The 20,153-nt window shown below is 38.9% G+C and overlaps 1 protein-coding gene across 3 annotated transcripts in view; it reads left to right on the forward strand.

The window, feature by feature from the left end:
* EZH2 (enhancer of zeste 2 polycomb repressive complex 2 subunit) overlaps window positions 1-20,153 on the forward strand; it is a 50,487-nt gene that overhangs the window by 28,001 nt on the left and 2,333 nt on the right. For all 3 annotated transcript variants that reach the window (XM_054516696.1, XM_054516707.1, XM_054516700.1), the window contains exons 6-16: window positions 228-371; window positions 923-1,025; window positions 1,626-1,789; window positions 8,319-8,410; window positions 9,354-9,594; window positions 10,685-10,854; window positions 11,233-11,327; window positions 16,951-16,991; window positions 18,165-18,290; window positions 18,653-18,831; window positions 19,685-19,780. In XM_054516696.1, the coding sequence (XP_054372671.1) occupies window positions 228-371; window positions 923-1,025; window positions 1,626-1,789; window positions 8,319-8,410; window positions 9,354-9,594; window positions 10,685-10,854; window positions 11,233-11,327; window positions 16,951-16,991; window positions 18,165-18,290; window positions 18,653-18,831; window positions 19,685-19,780 (1,451 nt within the window). The remainder of the gene's footprint in view (window positions 1-227; window positions 372-922; window positions 1,026-1,625; window positions 1,790-8,318; window positions 8,411-9,353; window positions 9,595-10,684; window positions 10,855-11,232; window positions 11,328-16,950; window positions 16,992-18,164; window positions 18,291-18,652; window positions 18,832-19,684; window positions 19,781-20,153) is intronic.

Here is a 20,153-nt window from a genome sequence, read left to right on the forward strand (position 1 = left end):
TGGTAATTTTTCTTCTTTCATTCCCTGTTGTTAGTCTAAGAAATGAATAATGAGCTTTTTTTAACTGGTCTTGGTTTATACACTGCTATTTAAGAGGGGAAAACTATGAAATTGCTTTTCATAAATGACAGCCTTTGCCTTAGTTTAATTAAAATGTAGAGAGGATTAAAAATACCTGATATACACCTTGTGTTTTTTTGTTTATTCCCACTTTTGCTGGATTTCAGAATGTGGATTTATCAATGATGAAATATTTGTTGAGTTGGTCAATGCCCTTGGTCAATATAGTGATGATGAAGATGATGATGATGGAGATGACAATCCTGATGAAAGAGATGACAAGCAAAAAGATCGGGAAGGTAACAGGATAGGTACGTCTATCTGCAGACTTTAGAAATGAAACCCAAAACATTTTGTTTAACCACTCAATAAGTTTGTTCAAACCTGTCTTCCTATGTGATAGTTTTAAGGTCTAAAGTAGCATAATTTTCATAATTTCCTTTGTCATTTAGTTCAAGATTTCTATTGAGAACACCATGAAAGGCACTTTTGCCAATTTTTGTTCATTGGCATACTGAGACAGTCAAATACACCCAAAATCAGTCAGGTATCTGTCTAATAAATGATTTGGTACTCCTCAGAAAATGATGTATCATTATTCTAAAGCAGGCAGAGTTCTGAATTTCCATCTCCATCTGCTGGTGAAATAATGGTTTCTCCAAATTTTACTAGTAGATTTTTCTCATCAGGAAAGATCACTTAACACAGTTAAAATTGTAAGTGATTTGTAAATAAAAATCTTTACTTCTTTTTTACATTAGAATTTTGGTGAACACCTCCTTTCTCTGAACACCTTCTTGAGGTAGCAAAGAAGCAGAAATATATTTTTTTTGTTTTCCAAATGTTTTTGCTTCCTTGACAGAGAAAGAAACTCACCCACCTCGGAGATTTCCTTCTGACAAGATATTTGAAGCCATTTCCTCAATGTTTCCAGACAAGGGTACAGCAGAAGAATTGAAAGAGAAGTAAGAACGTATTTCTTACAGTATATTGCTGTGTTGCTTTATGAAACAAAGATTTCTCTATAAAATAAATCCTTCAGTAAATATTGGTTGATTAGGAATGGTTCCCCTTGCAGCTAGTTCTGTGGCATTTGTGTAACTTCTGCAAGTGACACTGAAAGGGACTTGGCTCTTTCCCCCAGGTCAAACAATACAGAAGTGTTTATTAGCCTTCCCTTTAAAATATTGAAAAGTGGGTGCTTATATATCTCTAATAATCTGTTATTTTTTGAGGTTGCAAAATAAAAGCTACTGCTAAAAAAAAAAATCTTATCTCCATTTTGGATGATACTATGATGATGATACTACTCCTTTTTAATGATACTATGTACGGGGTTGTGATGGTCTTGAAAACAAATGCATTATTTCCTAGTCAATTTGTATTAATGAGTATGGAATTAATAATTTGCCATTTCACTAACAGATTGGCATTTTTAGCTGACACATATTTCTTAGGGATTTTTTAAAGTTGTCATTCAAAATGCAGAGTAGTACTGGAATAAAAACCACTTTCATTTAAAAAAATTATATTCAATAAATGATTTCTATTATTTTGCTGTAAAGATACAAAGAACTCACTGAGCAGCAGCTTCCTGGAGCTCTTCCTCCTGAGTGCACACCGAACATAGATGGACCAAATGCTAAATCTGTTCAGAGGGAGCAAAGCCTGCACTCCTTTCACACACTCTTCTGTAGGCGCTGTTTTAAATATGATTGCTTCTTACATCGTAAGTACCATTAAAGTGTGCTCCTAAATGTCTTACTTTTTTTTTTTTTTGTAAGTCAGGAGACTTAGAAGTACCATAGGATCCAATGCAGAAGGAAGGAAAAGAGAAGAAAAATAAAACCAGGAACATCCCTAAAGTTTATGAAAACAGCTCGTACATGTTGACATTATTTTGCAGTGGAAATTTACCTCAGAAAACTGAATGTACCTGTGTGGGTAGTTTGTTATCCTTTCTGCATTTAGGACTTTGTATAGAATTCCTGACTTGGACCAAATCTGTAACATCACTTCTCTTTTTATACAGTCTGCAAGAAAACGACTTTGTTTTCTACTATTGTTTGTGTTACACTTTCTCAGTTTGTGCATGGAGAATGGGATGTATTTTTCTATAAAAAAATCCTGGTTATTTATCAGACTTGCTTCATTTTCCACTAGGGAGAATGAGCACTCATGAGCGGTTTTCTTTTTTTTTCTGCCATGTTACTTTCTAGTCACATTAGTTCTACTTGGTTATTTGAAGAATTGTTTCAGAGTTGAGTTTTAGAAATTGTGATGTCTATTCTCATAACTGCTTTCATGTTGCCCCGTTTTTTTGGGCCAACAAGCTGACAAGAACTTAGCAGTGATGTTGGCTTTCACTTGCAAAGTGTGAAGAGATTCTGAAGTGCTACTTGATACAATTATTCTGGACAGAGAGTTAAATGTAAAGGGAAAACTAACAGCCAAATATGAAGTGGTTTCAACTTGTAGCCGTATACTGTGATATACCAAATTAATTTTTGCTTTTGACTTAGCTGTTCATTTGCATGTTCCACTGTGAGTGCTCATGCATGTTCATTTGGGAATCCTTGTGCTTTGTCAGCAGCTCCCCATCCAGCACACATGCAATCTGCCTGTGTTTGTACTCCACACTGAAGGCTTTGCACAGTGCTGCTGCTTTTTCATATCCCTTGGTTGCCTTTCAGTTTGAGGAGGAATTGGAGTTGTTCTCAGATGGTGGGGAGGGGGGAAGCTTTTCATGTTCCTGGTTCCTTTAGTACTTGAGCATTTTGGAGTTAGGTCTGTTAGTTTCACTTTCTCCTTATATTCTGTTGGCAGGCCTTGCTAGAAAATGCAAAATAAAAAATAAAAGGAAGCTGTTACTTCTGCATAATATTCAAGAACAGTAAGTTTCTGGAGTAAGCTGCTGCCTTGACCAGCCAGCTTCAACACAGTGTGTTCTGCAAAGCTGTAGGGCTTGTGGTGTCTTAGTTGCCTGGACACTCATTCCAGAAGTGCTGTGTGTAGTCTGTAGGACAGGTAAATGAAGCTGTATGCTGATTGTTGGCAATCCATTTGTCTGGCAGGGGTTTTAGGAGTTCTTGACACTCAATAGTATCTAGCAGAGATATTGAATGCCAATTTTGATTAAGTCAACCAAAAAGCATTGTCTGGACATAGTGAGGACAGGCTTTCTCTAGCAGCACCTCTGAAGACTTGAGATGTTTCTGCTGCAGTGATTTTAGGCATTTTTCTCAATGATTTTATAATTTTTAGTTGTCAGTCGAGATGGTTGCTCCTCAAAAACACACATATATTTCACTGCTCTATTTCGTTAGTCTATGTAGATTTGCCTTTCATGGTCCTTTTTGCAGACCGATAGAAGGACAACTGAAAAGTTTTGCTGTGACTACCTGTTGGGTACCTTCTACATTACCAGACCACAGTTTTCAGACACCAATTCTGAGAGACTTTTTTTATAAAAGTGCTGTGAAGAATGGGTTCAGTCTTGGACTTTTTCTCATGTTCTTGGGTGAGAATGTCTAGAGCCATGTCACTGCTTGAAGGACCTCAGCTCTCATACCAGCAGCATCCTTAAAGCCAGAAGCTCTGTGCCTTCTTTCTCTGTGTTCATAATCTTGAGATAGAAGACAAAGTGTTTATACTAAAAGATTGCCTAAGTTCTTGTTGCTGGTGACTTTTGATATGTCCCTTAAGCAAACTGCAGTTCTTTCCAAAGCAGTGTATGTCCAAGGCTTTATTTAAACTGTCCCTCATGCTTAAAAGTGCCCAAACTTTAAATCATCCCTTCAGGATTTCAGGGCCATGACAGAAAGAGGGATGCGTAGCACTTTCAGTGTGGTAGCATTTAGGACTTTGTATCAGGTGGAGGGTGCAATGAGTGGCTATGACAGTGCTCTTTGTGACAGCCTGTGCAGCTCATTAGTTGTCACTGATGATAATTTAGCAGTTGTCACTGATGATGATGTGTTTGATACATAATCACTGCAAAGAGATCTCTGACCTTTGCTGTGTGGGCTCAACGCTGGACCCTGAATGTCATAAACTGATGCTTTAGTTGCCACTCCCTGAAAACATACCCAAATTCCACTGCAACAATGACTGCTCGCTGCTTTGGATGCATTGCTTCCTTTTCCTTTTGTTTGTAGTTACACCAAGGAAAGAGGATTGTTTTCTGTCTGCGTGTCTGTCTGTCTGCGTGTCTGTCTAGAGCACGGAATTTTTTTGTTAAAAACGGAGAGAGTCAGTTGTTTGGCCTCTTTGTTTTCTGTGAAATCTTTAGACTGTTGGTCAAAATTCACCCAGCTCATAGCTTGGAATAAGTAACTCATCAAAAAAAAAAAAATTTAAAAAGAATGCTTTGGTTATTGGAAGGCTGCAGTAGCAATTTTCAGTGTCTCTGCAACAATTTAACTTTTATTACATTTCTACAGTTGCCTCTATGTTCTGTTTCATGCACTTGCCAAGTGCTGTGGGATGATGTCCTGGCTTCTGCAGATGACATTTTTGATGAATTACTTTGGTAATGTGGTGGGCTACAGTGATCACGTTGGTACTTTGAAAGGTGTAAATCTCTGGAGAAGGAACAGAGAACTAAAAAAAAAACAACAGGAATTCTATTAGGTCTGTTTTTGCTTTTTATATTTCCCCCTCTTAGATTCCATTTTTGTTAAGATTAGTTAACAATTAGTTATTTTGTGGAGTTTCCAATCTTTGTTCTAGAGCATTTGAGTTAAATATAGGAAAAGTTATCATTAGATTTTTAACGTGTCAAGTCCCCTTGACGACCTGGCAATCCCTTTATGTGCAGGTGATGACATAACTGAAAAAACTTGTGTACTTGTGGACTTCATTTGCTGACAGCAAGGAATTATGCCTAAATGTCTGGACTAACAAAGAATTTAGAAGAAGGAAAATATCAGGTAGGGAGAATTTCCCAAATAGCTTGACTATGAAGCAAATGTACATTTCAGGCTAAACTGTTGCCTGTGTACTTTCACATTATTGAAAATGAGAGTTGAGCCTATTGGGGATGAGGCAGATAATAAATCTCAAAGACAGAAAACATGCTCAGAGACACCATTTTAGAATGATTTCTCTTAAGGAAATCATTAAAGAAATACAGACTTTAGGTGTTAGGAAATTCTACAAAGTTTTCTGTGATTTTTTCTTTTGAAAAAGATTACTACTGATATTTTAAAAAATCATAATACAGCAATACAAATAGTTTTATTCTTGTTCTGGGTCATTTTGTTATAACAACCCTCCCCAAAAAATACCTCACAATAGAGGTGGTAGATTTTGACTGTAGTTGTCTTTACTGTACCATGTTGGGTGTTTTTAAAATAGTTGAACAAAGATATGATTCTAATTTTAAGTATCATATATAGTCTATTTTTGAGGTCTCATCAGTTTAAAAATAAAAAATAAAAATAAAGGTTGGTTTGTTTCATTCTATTACAAGTTAAGCATTTCTTCATTTTCTGAAGGAAAACACTTTTTAAAAAAACACTCATTTTAGGACCTTGCACAAATTAATTTGTGAGAGAAATGATTGCATCTGCAAGTGACATGTAAGAAGAATAGCTTTGATTTCTGTACATTGCAGCAGTCTGGTATAGATCATGGCTTGCAAATGTCTAAGTGTTCTTTTGCATTGCTGAAAAATTATTTTCTTTGTGGTATGAAGAGAAGGTAAAACAGTTAAGTGGGAAAAAATCTTGAATGAAATGGTATACTGTGCAAATTTAAAGATGCAGTGTTGAAAAACATGGGAGTTTTCCCCTTCACTTTCGGGTAAATGGCTCCCATCATCTCATTGTTTCTTAAAAGATGGAAAAAAGTGAAATAACTTGGCATTAAATTGCATGGTTTCTTGTTACTGTAACAAAGTGTAACATATTTTACCTACCGAATACATGAACACTTGAAGGATATGTGAAACATGAGAAGTGGCATAGCAATGAAAGCTTTTAACTAATCTGGGGGAAGAAAGAGCACTAATGGCAACAATATACATAAATTACATTCCTATACTTGCTTGTAAATAATTTTCCCATATCTATAAGCCCATATATAGCAAATTAAAGCTTTTTTGTGTTTCCAGATTTATAAAATATAACATATTTGTCTGGAGAATGGGATGCAATATTTACTTATTGTTACTTTTATTTTATTTGTACCATTTTAAGAAAGCCTTGAAAGAGTGCACTTCTTTCCTGTGGGATTCCCACCTGCTGCTATCATTAATACAGGCACAATATTATAGAAATTATTATTTGATTTTTCAACTCACCCCCCTTTATGGGAGGGAAACATGAAGTGTTTCCAAAGTTCCAAGATGGACCTGGTCACCCTCCCAACTGCTGCCAAAGCAGGTGTTTGCAGAGCTATGCTGCACACCAGACCACTGAAATGAAGTTTGCTTTTGATAGCCTTGTCTGGGAAGACATGAGCTCTGCCCACATGCTTTAACAGGGATGGAAGTGCATTTAAAATTTGAGTCTTTAAGGCTTAGTGGACACAGAGAGAGAAGCCTTGAGCCTCATCTGGAAATAAAATGAATAGCAAATGGCTTAATGAAGGAGATGTGTGAAGTGGTGGTGTGGAACAGCCCTTTTAGATTAATATGGGGAGGAGGGGAGGGATTTCTTCTTTAATTTTGAACATATTTGCGCTTTTTATTCACTGAATTCTTATAACCTTCACTGTAAGTTACAGTTACCCAACTACAGCTGCTGTAAAACTGCAGCATAAGTGCTTCTGCATAGTTTGGAAATGGCACATTTTAAGTTGAGCATCTTTTCTGGGCCTTTGTGGAGCATTAGCAAACAGACAGCTAGCACTGTTCTTCTTTTTTAAATTTCAGTCCATTCTTCATTTCTGTTCCTTGCAGTTCTGTATGCCACTGTTTACACATTTAGAGGGAAAAAGTATTTATTGATATCTATCTCTCTCTCTCTCCCTCTGTCTCTAAAAAACAAAGTATTTTTTTCCTTGAGCACAGACAAGTTGTTTTTAAAAAGACAATAATGATAGTATCTCAAAAAGCTCCGAATATAATGTGGATGAATGTATGAGTTTTGGTGAGAGTCTAATGGCAGGTTTTCCAGGCTTCAGAAAAGCTCTGTAAAGGTTACAGAGTAGTTGCTGAGACTTCCAGAAAGCTGTGAGAAGTCAGTCTCCCTGAGAACACCCTGCTGGGAGACAGGGCTTGCCTGTGAGGCAAAGACAGTAGGTAGGAAACTCTGCCCTCCTGTTACCAAGGTGCTCATGTTGCATGTGTAACATACCCAGCTCTGCTCCTTTTTGAGTCACTGTTCTGCAGCTTTTTCAGAGCTGTACAGAGTCCCTCAGGTACAGGAGCAGACACTTCTCTGCAAGGTGCAGACTTGGCTCACTTATCCAGTGACTGTGCAATGCTAACTTGTTTTTACCCTGCAGCTGAGATACAGGAACTGAATTCTTATATCCTGCCAGCTTAGCTGGAGTGCTGGTAAACTAATAGAGCAAAAATGCTTATGTGTCCTTCTCACTGATGAAAATGTAAAGTGAGTCCTATTACCTTTGCAAAGCGTGCATGAGGTCGGATTTTTTGACAAGATAGAAATTTAACAACTGAATTTTACACATTGAAGTGATGATCGTTAATAGGAGAAGCCCTGAATAATTCTGTTTAACATGACAACAAAGTAAAATCTGTTCTTTTGTTGGAAAGGGTGATACACCAAATCTTCCTTGATACATGAAGCAAATGTGATTGCCTTTGTTGATGTAAAAGGGCAGAATGGCTTTTAAGTGGAAGAGGATAGATTTACATTTGATGTAAGGAAGACATTCTTCACCATGAGGGAAGTGACACACTGGAAGTGGTTGCCCAGAGAAGCTGTGGCTGCCTCATCCCTGACAATGTTCAAGGCTAGGCTAGATGGGGTTTAGTCAGCCTGGTCTAGTGGAAGGTGTCCCTGCCCATGGCAGAGAGGAGTTGATTTTTAAGGTCCCTTCCAACCCAAACCATTCCATGATACGTGAAACTTACCTATGTGCTGTCTTTGTGTATTTAAGTGGTAAGTCATATGTCACTACATGGGGTTTCTTTTATTATTTATTTATTTGTTTATTCCCTTTATTAGTATTTTATTCTGGTTTTAGTAAAATCTTGGTAACCTTGTGCTTTGGGTAGAGTTTGAGGTTACATATTTAATGTATTTTATATGACAACTAAAAAATGTGATGTTTTGATTCAACAGCATTCCATGCAACTCCCAATACTTATAAGCGAAAGAATACAGAAACAGCATTAGATAATAAGCCTTGTGGACCTCACTGTTATCAGCATCTGGTAAGATAATTTTATATGTCACAATTTGCTGAGTGTTAGTGCTGGCTGCAGTATAGGGGATACTTAAACTAAGGGCATGCTGTGTCTAGGATAGTGCATCTGCTTGTGGGCCATTTGCAGTCAAGTATGTTACCGTCAGCTGCTGCAAGAGAAAAAGTAACTTTCAATCATCTTAAGTAGGAATACTTGTAGATGTAGCCTGAGATATTTGTAGGGAAGGAATATTACTATCCCCTAATAATGGTGTTGCTGCTATTCTGTCCAATCTAGTCAAGGAACTGCAGACTTTGCTCTTGTAAATTATATCACAACTAAAACTTACTTATAAGGGTTTTTTTTAATTTGCCAAAGGCTGAGTCCATCTGGGACTTCTGCTCTTAAGAAGTAATAGGATGGAAATTAATAAAGTGAAATCTTTAGTAATATAATTTCAAATCTCTCTCATAATGCCCCTAAATGTTTTACTATGAGAAACTATGCAATTTTCCCCATCTGAAAACTTGCTACACTATATCATTCCCCTTTTCACTAGAAAACAAGTTACCAATGCTTGTATTTTAAAAAATGTAGAACACATATTGTCTAAGTGCCATGTGCAAGAAGAGTTCTCGTATTTTTATGGGTGTTTCCTGTGGGGAAATTCTTATTTATTTCTGTCATCTGGGAAAATAGCAATTTACTGCTGTATTATTTTTCTCTTGGCAGCCAAATTAAAAGGGGAACCGAAATATTGACATGAGTACTTTGTAAGTGTAGACGTTTTTCATGGTAGCATCAAAAGTACTTGTGTTCATGGTTGGTGTGCCTTTAACTGGAACTTTGGTGCACGTGATTATTTTGTAGAACAGTGGGAAGTTCCTCAGGATGCAAGCAGAAGGTGCTGACCCACAAGTGGAACCACTTCTGGATTTCTGTGCTGTAAACTGTGCTGTTTTGTGTCCAGGAGGGTGCGAAGGAGTTTGCGGCTGCCCTGACGGCGGAGCGCATCAAGACGCCGCCAAAGCGCCCCGGCGGGCGGCGGCGGGGCCGGCTGCCCAACAACACCAGCAGGCCCAGCACGCCCACCATCAACGTCCTGGAGTCCAAGGACACTGACAGCGACCGCGAGGCCGGCACCGAAACCGGCGGGGAGAACAACGACAAGGAGGAGGAAGAAAAGAAAGATGAAACATCCAGTTCCTCTGGTAAGGATGGTCAGTGCTGCTTCCTTCAAAGAGCGGCGGTGCTTGGAGGGTGAACAGAACCAAAACTACAAAAAAACCAATGCTACAAAAATAACAAAGCCAAAACAAGTCAAGCTGTGCAATCCTAGAAAATGTGTTTTTGGAATGTATGGAACTGAGTGAAAAGACAGAATAATAATATGAGTGTCTTGGCTTGGAAAGACAGGTGCCTGCTAAGGAAGGCAGGAGCCTCCCCTGAAATGGAGAAAATGAACCCCTCCTCCTCCAAATTGCTATAAATTTTAAATTAAGAGGCTCTCAGGCAACAAAAATTATGGGAGCAGGAAATAACACTTCTTTAATAGGGAAGAAAATAAAAGAATAAAATAAACAATGCAGTAAAACCAAAACAACACTGATATAGTCAGAAACACCTGACACCCTGTTGGTCAGGGTGTTGGTAGCAGTCCAATTGGAATTGTGGCTGCAGTCCTCCTGGAGTGTCAGGTGTGGTTCTGTTGGAGCAGTGATCCTGTAGAAGGGGTGTAGTCTTCCTCTGAAGATCCAGTGGAAGAAGAGTCAGCTGCTGTTCCTCTGGGAAATCCAGTGGAGAAGCTGTGCTGGTGTTCCAGAACCTCCAGATTATATCCAGGTAGGAATGCTTGGCTCCTCCCTCTGGGTGAAGCATCTCCCAATGGGATGCTGTAGTTCTTATCAGCCATGCAGTGACATTCAATAGCCCGTTATCAGCAGATGTCCCCTCCTGAAGGAGGGGTGATTATGATCACTGAGAGAGAGAGATAAGGCAAACTGTCCACTTGACAAAAGACAACTGCCATACAGATGGTAATAGAATACATCTTGCCTTGCAATCTGGAACAATGAGTTTAGTCAAACTGTAAGAGAATGTCTGCATTGTCTCAATTTACATGTAGGCCATTAATTTGAGTAGCTGCTGTTAGCTTCTGTAAGAGGCATGTGAAAATGTTTGTTTTTTCTGGCACTTGGGAAACAGCAAAAACCCTGGGATATTTTTTAACTGCAGTTAATCATAATGTGAAGGGCAAAGTAAATTTTGATACATAGCCTTACTCTCAATTATTTGTTACAGAAGCAAATTCTAGGTGTCAAACACCAATAAAGATGAAGCCAAATATTGAGCCTCCAGAGAACGTGGAATGGAGTGGTGCAGAAGCTTCAATGTTTAGAGTTCTTATTGGCACCTACTATGACAACTTCTGTGCAATTGCCAGACTGATTGGGACCAAAACGTGCAGACAGGTAAGCAGGGAAGATACTTGCTAAGGGTCAAAGTGATTTACTTTTAAAGCTAAAGTATACAAATACTAGTATTGATTACTAAAAGGGAAAATAATTAATTTTCTTGGTTTTCCCAAGAATGCTATGGTCCAGAATTCATACCACAAATACATAGAAGTTAGTTTTAAAACTATTTTAAAATTAAATTTACAGGAGGTTTAAATTAGAGTATCAATTCTTAAATGACAAAAATAATCAACTTTAAATGTATTGAAAAGAGACTATGACTGGATATAATCTGTAAGTTGTTGGTTGGAGGAAATCATACTAACTTAGAATATGAGCAACTTTGTACTAGTGAGAGATTTATCGTGGATGTGTTATGGTATCTCTTGTTAGGTGTATGAGTTTAGAGTAAAGGAATCTAGTATTATTGCACCAGTCCCTGCTGAAGATGTTGATACTCCTCCCAGAAAGAAGAAAAGGAAACACAGGTAAATCTGTTACTAAATACCCTTAGCATAACAATAAATTTGAGATACAGGGGATCAGAACAGAAAGTATTTTGAAAGAAAAGTTGTGCAACTCTTCTTTTGCTTCCAAAACCAAAAGTTGCAGCAATAAAACAAAATGATGTTTTAGTTTTAGACAAAATTTTACTGCACTGGCAACTATAACCTTCCTCTTCTCTTTCCCTTTCCTTTCTTTTTAAGTTCTTTAACAGCCAGGTTCTTGTAGGTGTATTGATGCAAGTTGTCAAAACTCCGTTTAGATTAGAAATCACCTATGCAGCTTGTTGCAACATTTAAGATAGTGTAGAATAATTATTTTTTACAACAATAAACATTAAATTCAGGAGTGTTTCAATAGGATTGAGTAATGATTATATGATATTTTAAAATTAAAACTGATGTTTTTTAATGATGAAATGTGTTCTAGCAAGCTTCAGATAGCAAGCTAGTAGGATTGCCTTCTTTTTCTCTAGGAGAGACTATTCCTTTGTGGCACCCCAGTTTCATCAGCACCTAGAACACCAACTAAAGAACTAGGTTAACAGGTTGTTACTTGAAGTGAAGCTGCAATGAAGAACAAACGATTATTTGACACAATTTCTGTTGAAATTGCAAAACTTTGTGGCTGCTGTCTGTCAGTGAAATGCATTTTCTTTTAGAATTCTGAGGTTTGGAGAATGCAGCTCTGCATTGATTATTTTTATTCTGAGAGATAAGAACATAGGAGCAATAAAAGCTGACTGAAAATTAGCAAAAACATTTCTTTAGCAAGCAATAAGTACACTTTTTCCCATGTAATTTCCTATTTCTCCCTTTAACTTGCGTTATTTTCCCACAAGTTTGTCCTTCCAGTTCTTCTCCCATCAATTCTTCTTGCTGCTGTCTTAGCTTGTCTATTTATTATTTCCAGGCCTAGTGAAATTCCTGAACTGGTTCAAAGATCCTGTTGACGTGGAGTAGAATATTTCTGCTTTGTAGTAGCATAGAGGCAGGCAACGTGAGCTGGGAAAAGATTGAGTGAGCATCTGGAAAAGATTTTGTTCTCAGCAAAAGCTATTGATTTTAATGCTCTTGGCACAGTTTTCAAGTGTTTGGGCATTTGGTGGGCTTGGCTGTTTAAATTTAGGTTATTAGCCATGGTGCAAGTTTGGAATATGTAGCTGAGAATTAGCTTGCTGTCAGATTTACACAAATTGCTATAAAAATGGTGCACTACATCTACTTAAAAGAACAGCTAAAAGGTTCAAACATATTTTTGCAGCTGAAATGGATTGTATGATTACCAGGCTGACATTGTTTTGGAAGAATTCTCAGACTTTTTTTAGTTTAGGAGTTTTTTTTTTCCCCCAAGTAAATGAAAGCACTCTCCATTGCATGGAGTTTCTTGACTTTATTTGCTTTTTTATTAGTTGCCAATTTAAAAACTTTATTGGTAGCCATTTAGTTTTGAAATGCCCTTTAATTCTTTAAACTCATATTTAAGGAAGGAGATAATTTTACAAATATAATGTCCCAGAATATGTGGCAATCAAGCTGTCTCCATTCTTCTATGGCAGTAGCCTTTTTAAAAAGGAAAGCAGTTTAGCCTGCCTACATCCTGCTGTTGAAGTTCTCCCACAATCAGCAATTGGGACAACCATCTGGAAAACTTTCTCTGTTTCTTACCTTTCTTTTAGTTGAGTTTACTCACTCTTAGAGTAAATCCAGTCCTAGAGCCAGGAAGGCTTTTCCCTTTTCCCCTTTCCCTTGCAGGGCTCTTACCTGTCTGCAGGTTGTCCATGTGTGCATGTGGCTTTGAGCTAAAGCAGCAACACCAGAGAGAAAAGCAGCAGCAAAAAGCTGCTTTTGCTGGCCTCTTGTAACCAATTTGAGGGCAGATAAAGTCTTTTCTTGCACAACTTTGCCTATTTCCCATATCATCTTGGTGCCCTATGAGCATACTGAGCAACTAGCTGGCAAGGCTGCATCCCTCTTGGATAATGAAATGTCTTGTCTGCCTCCTTCCTGTGACATTTTTGTTGAGATAGCTGTAATAAGGCTGATCAGTGGGAGAAGACTTCTAATATAGTTGCTTTTTGGAGAGCCAGTAAGTGTCAGAGCCTGGCCTGTGGATCAGATTTACCTGTTACTTTGAGAAAACTCTGCCTTGATGAGAAGTGAGTACTTTGCATAGAAGCCAGTAAAAAACCTGAATGAAGAAAGAATTTTGAAAAGCATGGGTGTATGCTGGAGGGAGAGTGTACTTCAGTACTGTTCATTCTTTCATGTGTATATTTTTCTTCCATTGCTGGGAGCTGAGTTGAATTTGCTTTAACTAATCAGCATTCCTTCCTCTATTTTGGTACGGATTTTAAAGCTGCTTCTTTATTATTTTGGTTTTCCTCTTCTCCCTCATCCCCTACTCAGAGGCCACTTAGTAATTTTATTTGAAAATAATTTATTTTCCCCCCACTTTCTCATTTTCCTCCTCCTTCTGCTGGGCTGCTGTTCACTGTATGTGTTTGAATAGCTTTTGTAGTTCTGCCAAGAGTTCAGGATGCCTTTTTGTAGGGATTTAAAGTCTTACTGTTATCAGGCAAAAGGTGCAGCTGAGGCATTGGTACAGATATTCTGATGTGCTACCTGGTTGGAAGGCTGAGTCTTGGAGTGGTGGGGAGGCTGTGGGTAAGATGATGTGGGAGACTGAAGTCTTTGAGTGATGCCAGAAAATCAAACACTGCAAAGACTCAACTACATATTTGACATAATTGGCATGTATTTTGAATTTTTAGTGCTCTTTCTGATAGCAGAATATCCCTGTGCAAAGCAAGAAATCCTGGAGCAGCTTCTTCCAAAGGGTGCTTTTAGTGCTGTCTTGGCTGACGCTGCTGCTGCCCAGAACCACTGGCAAAAGTTTAGAGGTCTAGTAGGTTGTCAGGAGAGAAGAATGATATCTTTGACAGCTGCTGTCATGATGCTTCTGGAAACACTTGTTTTCTAAGCTGGCTCTCCTGCAGATGTCAGCAACCAGATGTACAAATCCACTGGCTTGTTTGGAAACTTGCTATGCAGTTTCCAGTTGGCTTTTTGTAATGAAGCTTCAAGTTGTGAGTGCTTTCTCAACTTTGTCTTTTCCTTGCCTTTGCTTCCTGCTGTGTGGGACCAGGTCTTGCCTTTTGCTTCTGTTTGAGATGGCAGATTTATATAGAGCAGATACAAAAATGACTCTGCCTTTAGTGTAGTGCTTGCTCAGGCTCCAGCTTTGTGCACTAACCGGGGGAACTTGAGCGCTTTGTGGCAATTTTTTGGAAGTTACAAGGCAATGAATACTCTTGGATTGTGCCAGTCAAAACTCCTGTTGGTCAGTGTTGGCAGCCTGCTCCCTGTTGTCTTGTCATTGCCCACAGTTCCTGCTGCCACTGTGTCTCCAGCTCCCCTCTCTCTCCTGTGACAAAAATCTCTCCAAAAGAAAGAGGGGCAGAGCACATGGATGCCTTTCCCATTGTGACTGCCACCTATAGTTTTCCTTCTGCTTTGCCTTGTTACTATTAATGCTTTCTTGATGTGTATGCACATTTGTGTGCTTCTAAAGTATTAGGAGAGTGCTTACCTTAGGAGAAAATGTGAAGCTGCTAATTGCTAATGAAAGAGTATTTTAACAAGTCTGGCCACAGAATGCTTTTAAGAGTTTGCTGTGCTGGTAGGTTCTTATCTTGGAGTGACAGACAAGTTTCTGTGAAAGACTGGTTCAAAAATATGGCGTGTTACATTTTCCAAATACCAGGTAGACAAGAAAGAAAGTAGTTTGGTGTGCATAAGAGTAATTTAAGTCAAAATTGCACTCCTTTCAGGCATATAGGAAGTGTCCTCTTGCAGAGTCAATGTCTCATAATTCATAAATATATGTTGGTAGCCTTTTCTTCTAGCATGAATCACTCTTAATAGGAATGTCATCTATTTATTACACTACTCTGTAATTCTGGGCTTCTTCTTTCCTCTCAGCCTTAGTTACTTGGACAAGTCTGCCTTTGTGGGTTTCTAACTTGTATGGGTTCCTTCAGTGCTTGTAAGAAAATTGGTTATTGAGTTAAATCTCATAGTAATGCTTTAGAAGGGCAATTTTATAGAGAATCTTATTTATCTGAAGCTGTTAGAGGGCACTGCACACCATTTAGTTGAAGTAAAAGCTGCTATGCTTTTATGAAAGAAGTAGCAGCTAAAAAGTCCTATTGAGTAGTTACAGTGGGAGATAGTTTTTCAGAGTGCAGACTTCTGAGGAGTGTTGCATTCACTGAAAGGCAGAATAGCTTTTGTAGGTGTTCTGTGCTGGGGATCTTTTAGTACCTGTGCTCATGAGTGTTTTGGGCAGCTCGGTAAATCTGCAGAGAAAGTGAGGTTGCTTGACGCAGCTGGCAATGTATTATTTGGCCAGGGAGTGAGACTTCTCCCATATTGTCTTCATGTTGTTACATGATATACTAAGGAAGTCCAAGAAGTATAAACTTTGAAAATTCTTAATCTAATTTTTTTGTTATGTTTGTTTACTATATACAAGTAGTAATTAAAATGCATAGAATTGAAGGAAAAATAAAACAACTGATTTCTCCTTTAATTTTAAGGCTACTGAAATTAAAGTCTGGTTTTCCTTTTGGTACTAAAGGTCCAGACAGGTGTTTTTGCTTGATTGTTTCTGACACACCGTTTATGGAATAGCTGACATTCCCTGGCCGAAGAGCTTGTAATCTGAAATGGATACAAAATAAAGGGGTAAATGTAACATGCAAGAACTTTGAAGTATAGTGAATGCTAACCAAAAAGCACGTTACTCTTAAAAAAACACAGCAAAGCAACAAAGACAAACAATAAAATCCACTACACAACAAGAACACCACTTCTGGCCAAGGGTGTGCTTGGCTGAGCTGCCTGAGAAAGGGACACTGAAGGAAAACTGTAAGGACATAAGAGAAAGGAGTGTGGGCTGTGAGGCAGAAGGGGAAAGGCTCAGTGCAGCACCACCAGCCAGGACAACTGGGGAAACATGTCCAGCCAGAAGGAATACTGAGGTCCCATCAGTGTGGCTGTGGCAGGCAGGCACTGTCTCCTGTCAGGTACTTGGAGCTCCTCTGGTGAAGGGTAGGACCTGGCTGTGGTCTGTAGGGGACAACCAGAGTGGTGCTAGGGGCCAAGTCCTGTGCAGCAAACAGCTGCCCCATTTCTGTGCCCCTGTTCAGGCATGACCCTCCAGATCTGCACCTTCGTTCCCTTCCCTCACTGCTGCTCCTGCCTGCCAGAAGCAGCTCCAGCAGCTGCTCTTGGCAGGGCTTCCTTCAAAGGCATCTGAGTTTAAGCATCTCTAGGTTGGGCTGGGTGGGGACAGCTCCTCTGTGCAATGCTGGGACTGGAGGAATGGTGTGGGGAGCGGGGGGAGCAGCCTGCAGAGCTCTGGTCTTGGCCAGCCCTAGACTGGGACAGGGTGGTTCTGCTGCAGCCCCTCTCACTTGTGTGCAGTTAGCAGGTGTTCATGTCTCCAGAAACTTTCCCATCCTAAGCAAGATTCAGCTGCCTTTCCCAGCCCACTGCAGGAGGAGTTCCTGTCAACCTTCTTGTTTGTTTTGTGTTTTTGCAGGTTGTGGGCTGCTCATTGCAGAAAGATACAGCTGAAAAAGGGTTAGCATCTTTCCATTCAATTTATGTCCTGAACTTTTAAGATTCTACTATTGCTTTTTTTTTGTTTTGGTTGTTTGTGGGGGGGGCCTGGTTATTTGTTTTTTTAATGTAAGGCCATTATGTATGTTCCGTGGGGAGCTAGAGATTTTAGGGGAATGAAAATTAAAAATGTAAACTCTCGCTTACATGTATTGTAGGGACAAAGGGTACTCTCTGGTTTACATAGCTGGAAGAGCTCTGTATAATTACATAAAAAGGAAAGGAGGCTGAGTTTGCTGTCTTTCCAGTATGGCTTCATTGAAGCACAGATAAAAATGGTATTAAGGATAAGAGCTGCAGTAAAAAGTGCCTTTTTTTTTTTTTTTGTAAGTCAGTTTAATTTAGAAATAGTTCTCTGAAAAGTTGTTAAGAATAGTTGGGACTTGTAGCAACATAAATAATTGATCTGTTTGTCTCTCTCATTTTTTGTTGCTGATTGCTAGCTTGAGCATTTTTATAAATTTACAAATTCATGCAAACCCAAAACAAGCTCAAGAGTATTAATAGAAAAAATAATTTATATAGCATCAAATTCTCCTAGCTTCTGTATAGGTAAAGCTCTAGACTTGTCCCTGGTAGTTCCTTTCTTGCCTAGAAGACTTCAGCATTGTCTGTACTGGAAAATTGACTTGGGAAAGCACAGTGGTATAGTAATAATAATAATAATAATTATAATGATAATAATGGAATTACATTACCAGTGTTACCTGTTTGAAAGTTGACTGTTATTCCACATTAAAAATTGCTTTCAGTATTTAAGCAAATTTACTTTGCTGAATAATATCAGTGCTATTCCAAAACATGTTCAGACAGGAAATGATACCATTGTAGTTTCGTTTCTCAGTTTTCCACATAAACAGCTTTCAGCTCTGAATACTCAAAGCAGCTGAGCAGTGGCAGAATGAGGTGCACTAGGAAGGGAGCTAATGGTGTAAAACACCTCACTAATGTTGCAGTTCTGGTTTTGTGTCTTTTGGGTTTTCAACCCCACTTGTTGTGGGTTTGGGTTTTTTGTTCATGTTTGGGCTTTCTTAGTTAAATGACTAAAAGGGAATTTCTGCTTTAGAGTGAGGGGAACTGTATGTTGTTTGTCTGCAACTTTCATCTTTACAAAATGTTGCTATTTTTATTCAGATGGGTCATCGAATCACGTTTACAACTATCAGCCATGTGATCACCCACGTCAGCCTTGTGATAGCTCATGCCCATGTGTAATTGCTCAAAACTTCTGTGAGAAGTTTTGTCAGTGCAGCTCAGAATGTAAGTAAAACATTTAAAGTTATCCATAAACTTCTCTCACTGTCCACCACGAGCTCTGTACTACCAGTCTGTCCGTGCTGCAGGCAGTTCCAGGAGCAGCAAATTGTGTCCAACAGTGTGAGCACGTTCAGTTTAATTTGGCCCTTGTAATTGGCCATTGCATGAAGTCATAAGCAGCCTTCAGACCTAAAATTAAGGAAGAGTTATTAAAATCAGGGAAGGGAAGAATTTGCAGTACTCCTGAATGCAGATGTCAGTGGCTGTGTTACCAATATTCTGATACACTATAATCTCCGCAGTCTTAATTTTACACGGTATATTTTCATATTTGCTGTTTTTCTTTTCCACACATTCCTTTGTAGGCCAAAATCGTTTTCCTGGGTGTCGTTGTAAAGCACAGTGCAACACCAAGCAGTGCCCCTGTTACCTGGCTGTCCGTGAGTGTGACCCTGACCTCTGCCTGACCTGTGGAGCAGCTGACCACTGGGACAGCAAAAATGTTTCTTGCAAGAACTGCAGCATTCAGAGAGGATCCAAAAAAGTACGTCCAGAGTAATACAACTGCAGGCCTGTTGCCTGGGTCTAGAGGTTTTCTTATATTTTCAAGCCAGAGAATGGAATTTCTTTGCCTTCATACTGTCAAACTGGAAAAGAAAAAAAAAAAAACAACAAACCAAACAGCAAGGAAAGGAGTTGTCACTTGTTAGCTTGCTCGTGTGCTGCTGTTAAGTCTGTCTACATTTTGTCATGTACCAATTAGTGTGTTCTGTGCAGGAGAGCAGCAGAATATCTCTTTTTCCCTGTTCAGGCTTTGCTTCTTAATTGCAAATAGGCTGCTGTTTTAAAGAGCTCAGCAGTCTTTCCCCAGATCAGCATAAAGAAGTTTATCCCAGAGTCTAGAAGCTATTTCTTTTTTCAGTTGTTGATTCAAAGGTATAAACTTGTATACAGTCTACTAAAGTCCTGAAAGCCCATTCAGTTCTGGCAAATAAATCAATAAGCCAAAGTTTATTTCTACTCTGGCATGTTTTCTCACAAAATAGTTGATTACTGAGCTAATGAGTAGTGGGCTCCTGTCTGCAGACCTTTTGAGGTTGAAGTCTTTAGTAAATGAATTTTTATGTAATCCCGTCATTTCAAGATGTCTTGGGGTGGTTAAACTAAAATTTTTAGTAGTTTTCAAATACTTGGTCATTTTTCTTTTGCATACATCTTCTGATGCACAAACTGTAATTTTAGTGTGTGTTGATCATTAGAAGACTCTGGATTTGTCTGCACTCGTGGAGTCCCAACATATACATTTTGCTAAGTGATACAAAACAAAATGGAAAAAAAATCCTGAACTCAAATCTAAGCCAGGCATATCAAAACTTCTTGGTTTTTCTATTCCACAGCACTTACTATTGGCACCTTCAGATGTGGCAGGCTGGGGAATTTTTATCAAAGATCCTGTACAGAAGAATGAATTCATCTCTGAATACTGTGGTGAGGTAAGGATGGAGAACACTGGATATGAGCTTAGTTGGTAAAGTTATGCACTGACAGGGACTGAGCATGGGTGCCATTGTCTGTGACCAGGTACCTCGTTCAGACAGAGCCATGTGGCTGCCTCAGTGTCACAGGCTGTGACTGCTGTCACTCCCCAGACCCCAGGAGCTACACAATTGAAATGTCACAAAAATTTTGAAACAGGTTCTTGTGAGAAGGAGAGGCTGGAATGTCCTTTTTATCTCAGATGGAATTTCAGTTCAAACATGCTTGGAATTTGGTGGCAAATTATTTAGTATAGTACTGAAAGTCAGTAGGAGCTTTTGCTAAGCTGTATTCTGTAGCAATAAAACCCTGAGTCCGGTATGCAGCCCT

Source organism: Molothrus ater, chromosome 1, assembly GCF_012460135.2.
Source record: "Molothrus ater isolate BHLD 08-10-18 breed brown headed cowbird chromosome 1, BPBGC_Mater_1.1, whole genome shotgun sequence".
Taxonomy (NCBI): Eukaryota; Metazoa; Chordata; class Aves; order Passeriformes; family Icteridae; genus Molothrus; species Molothrus ater.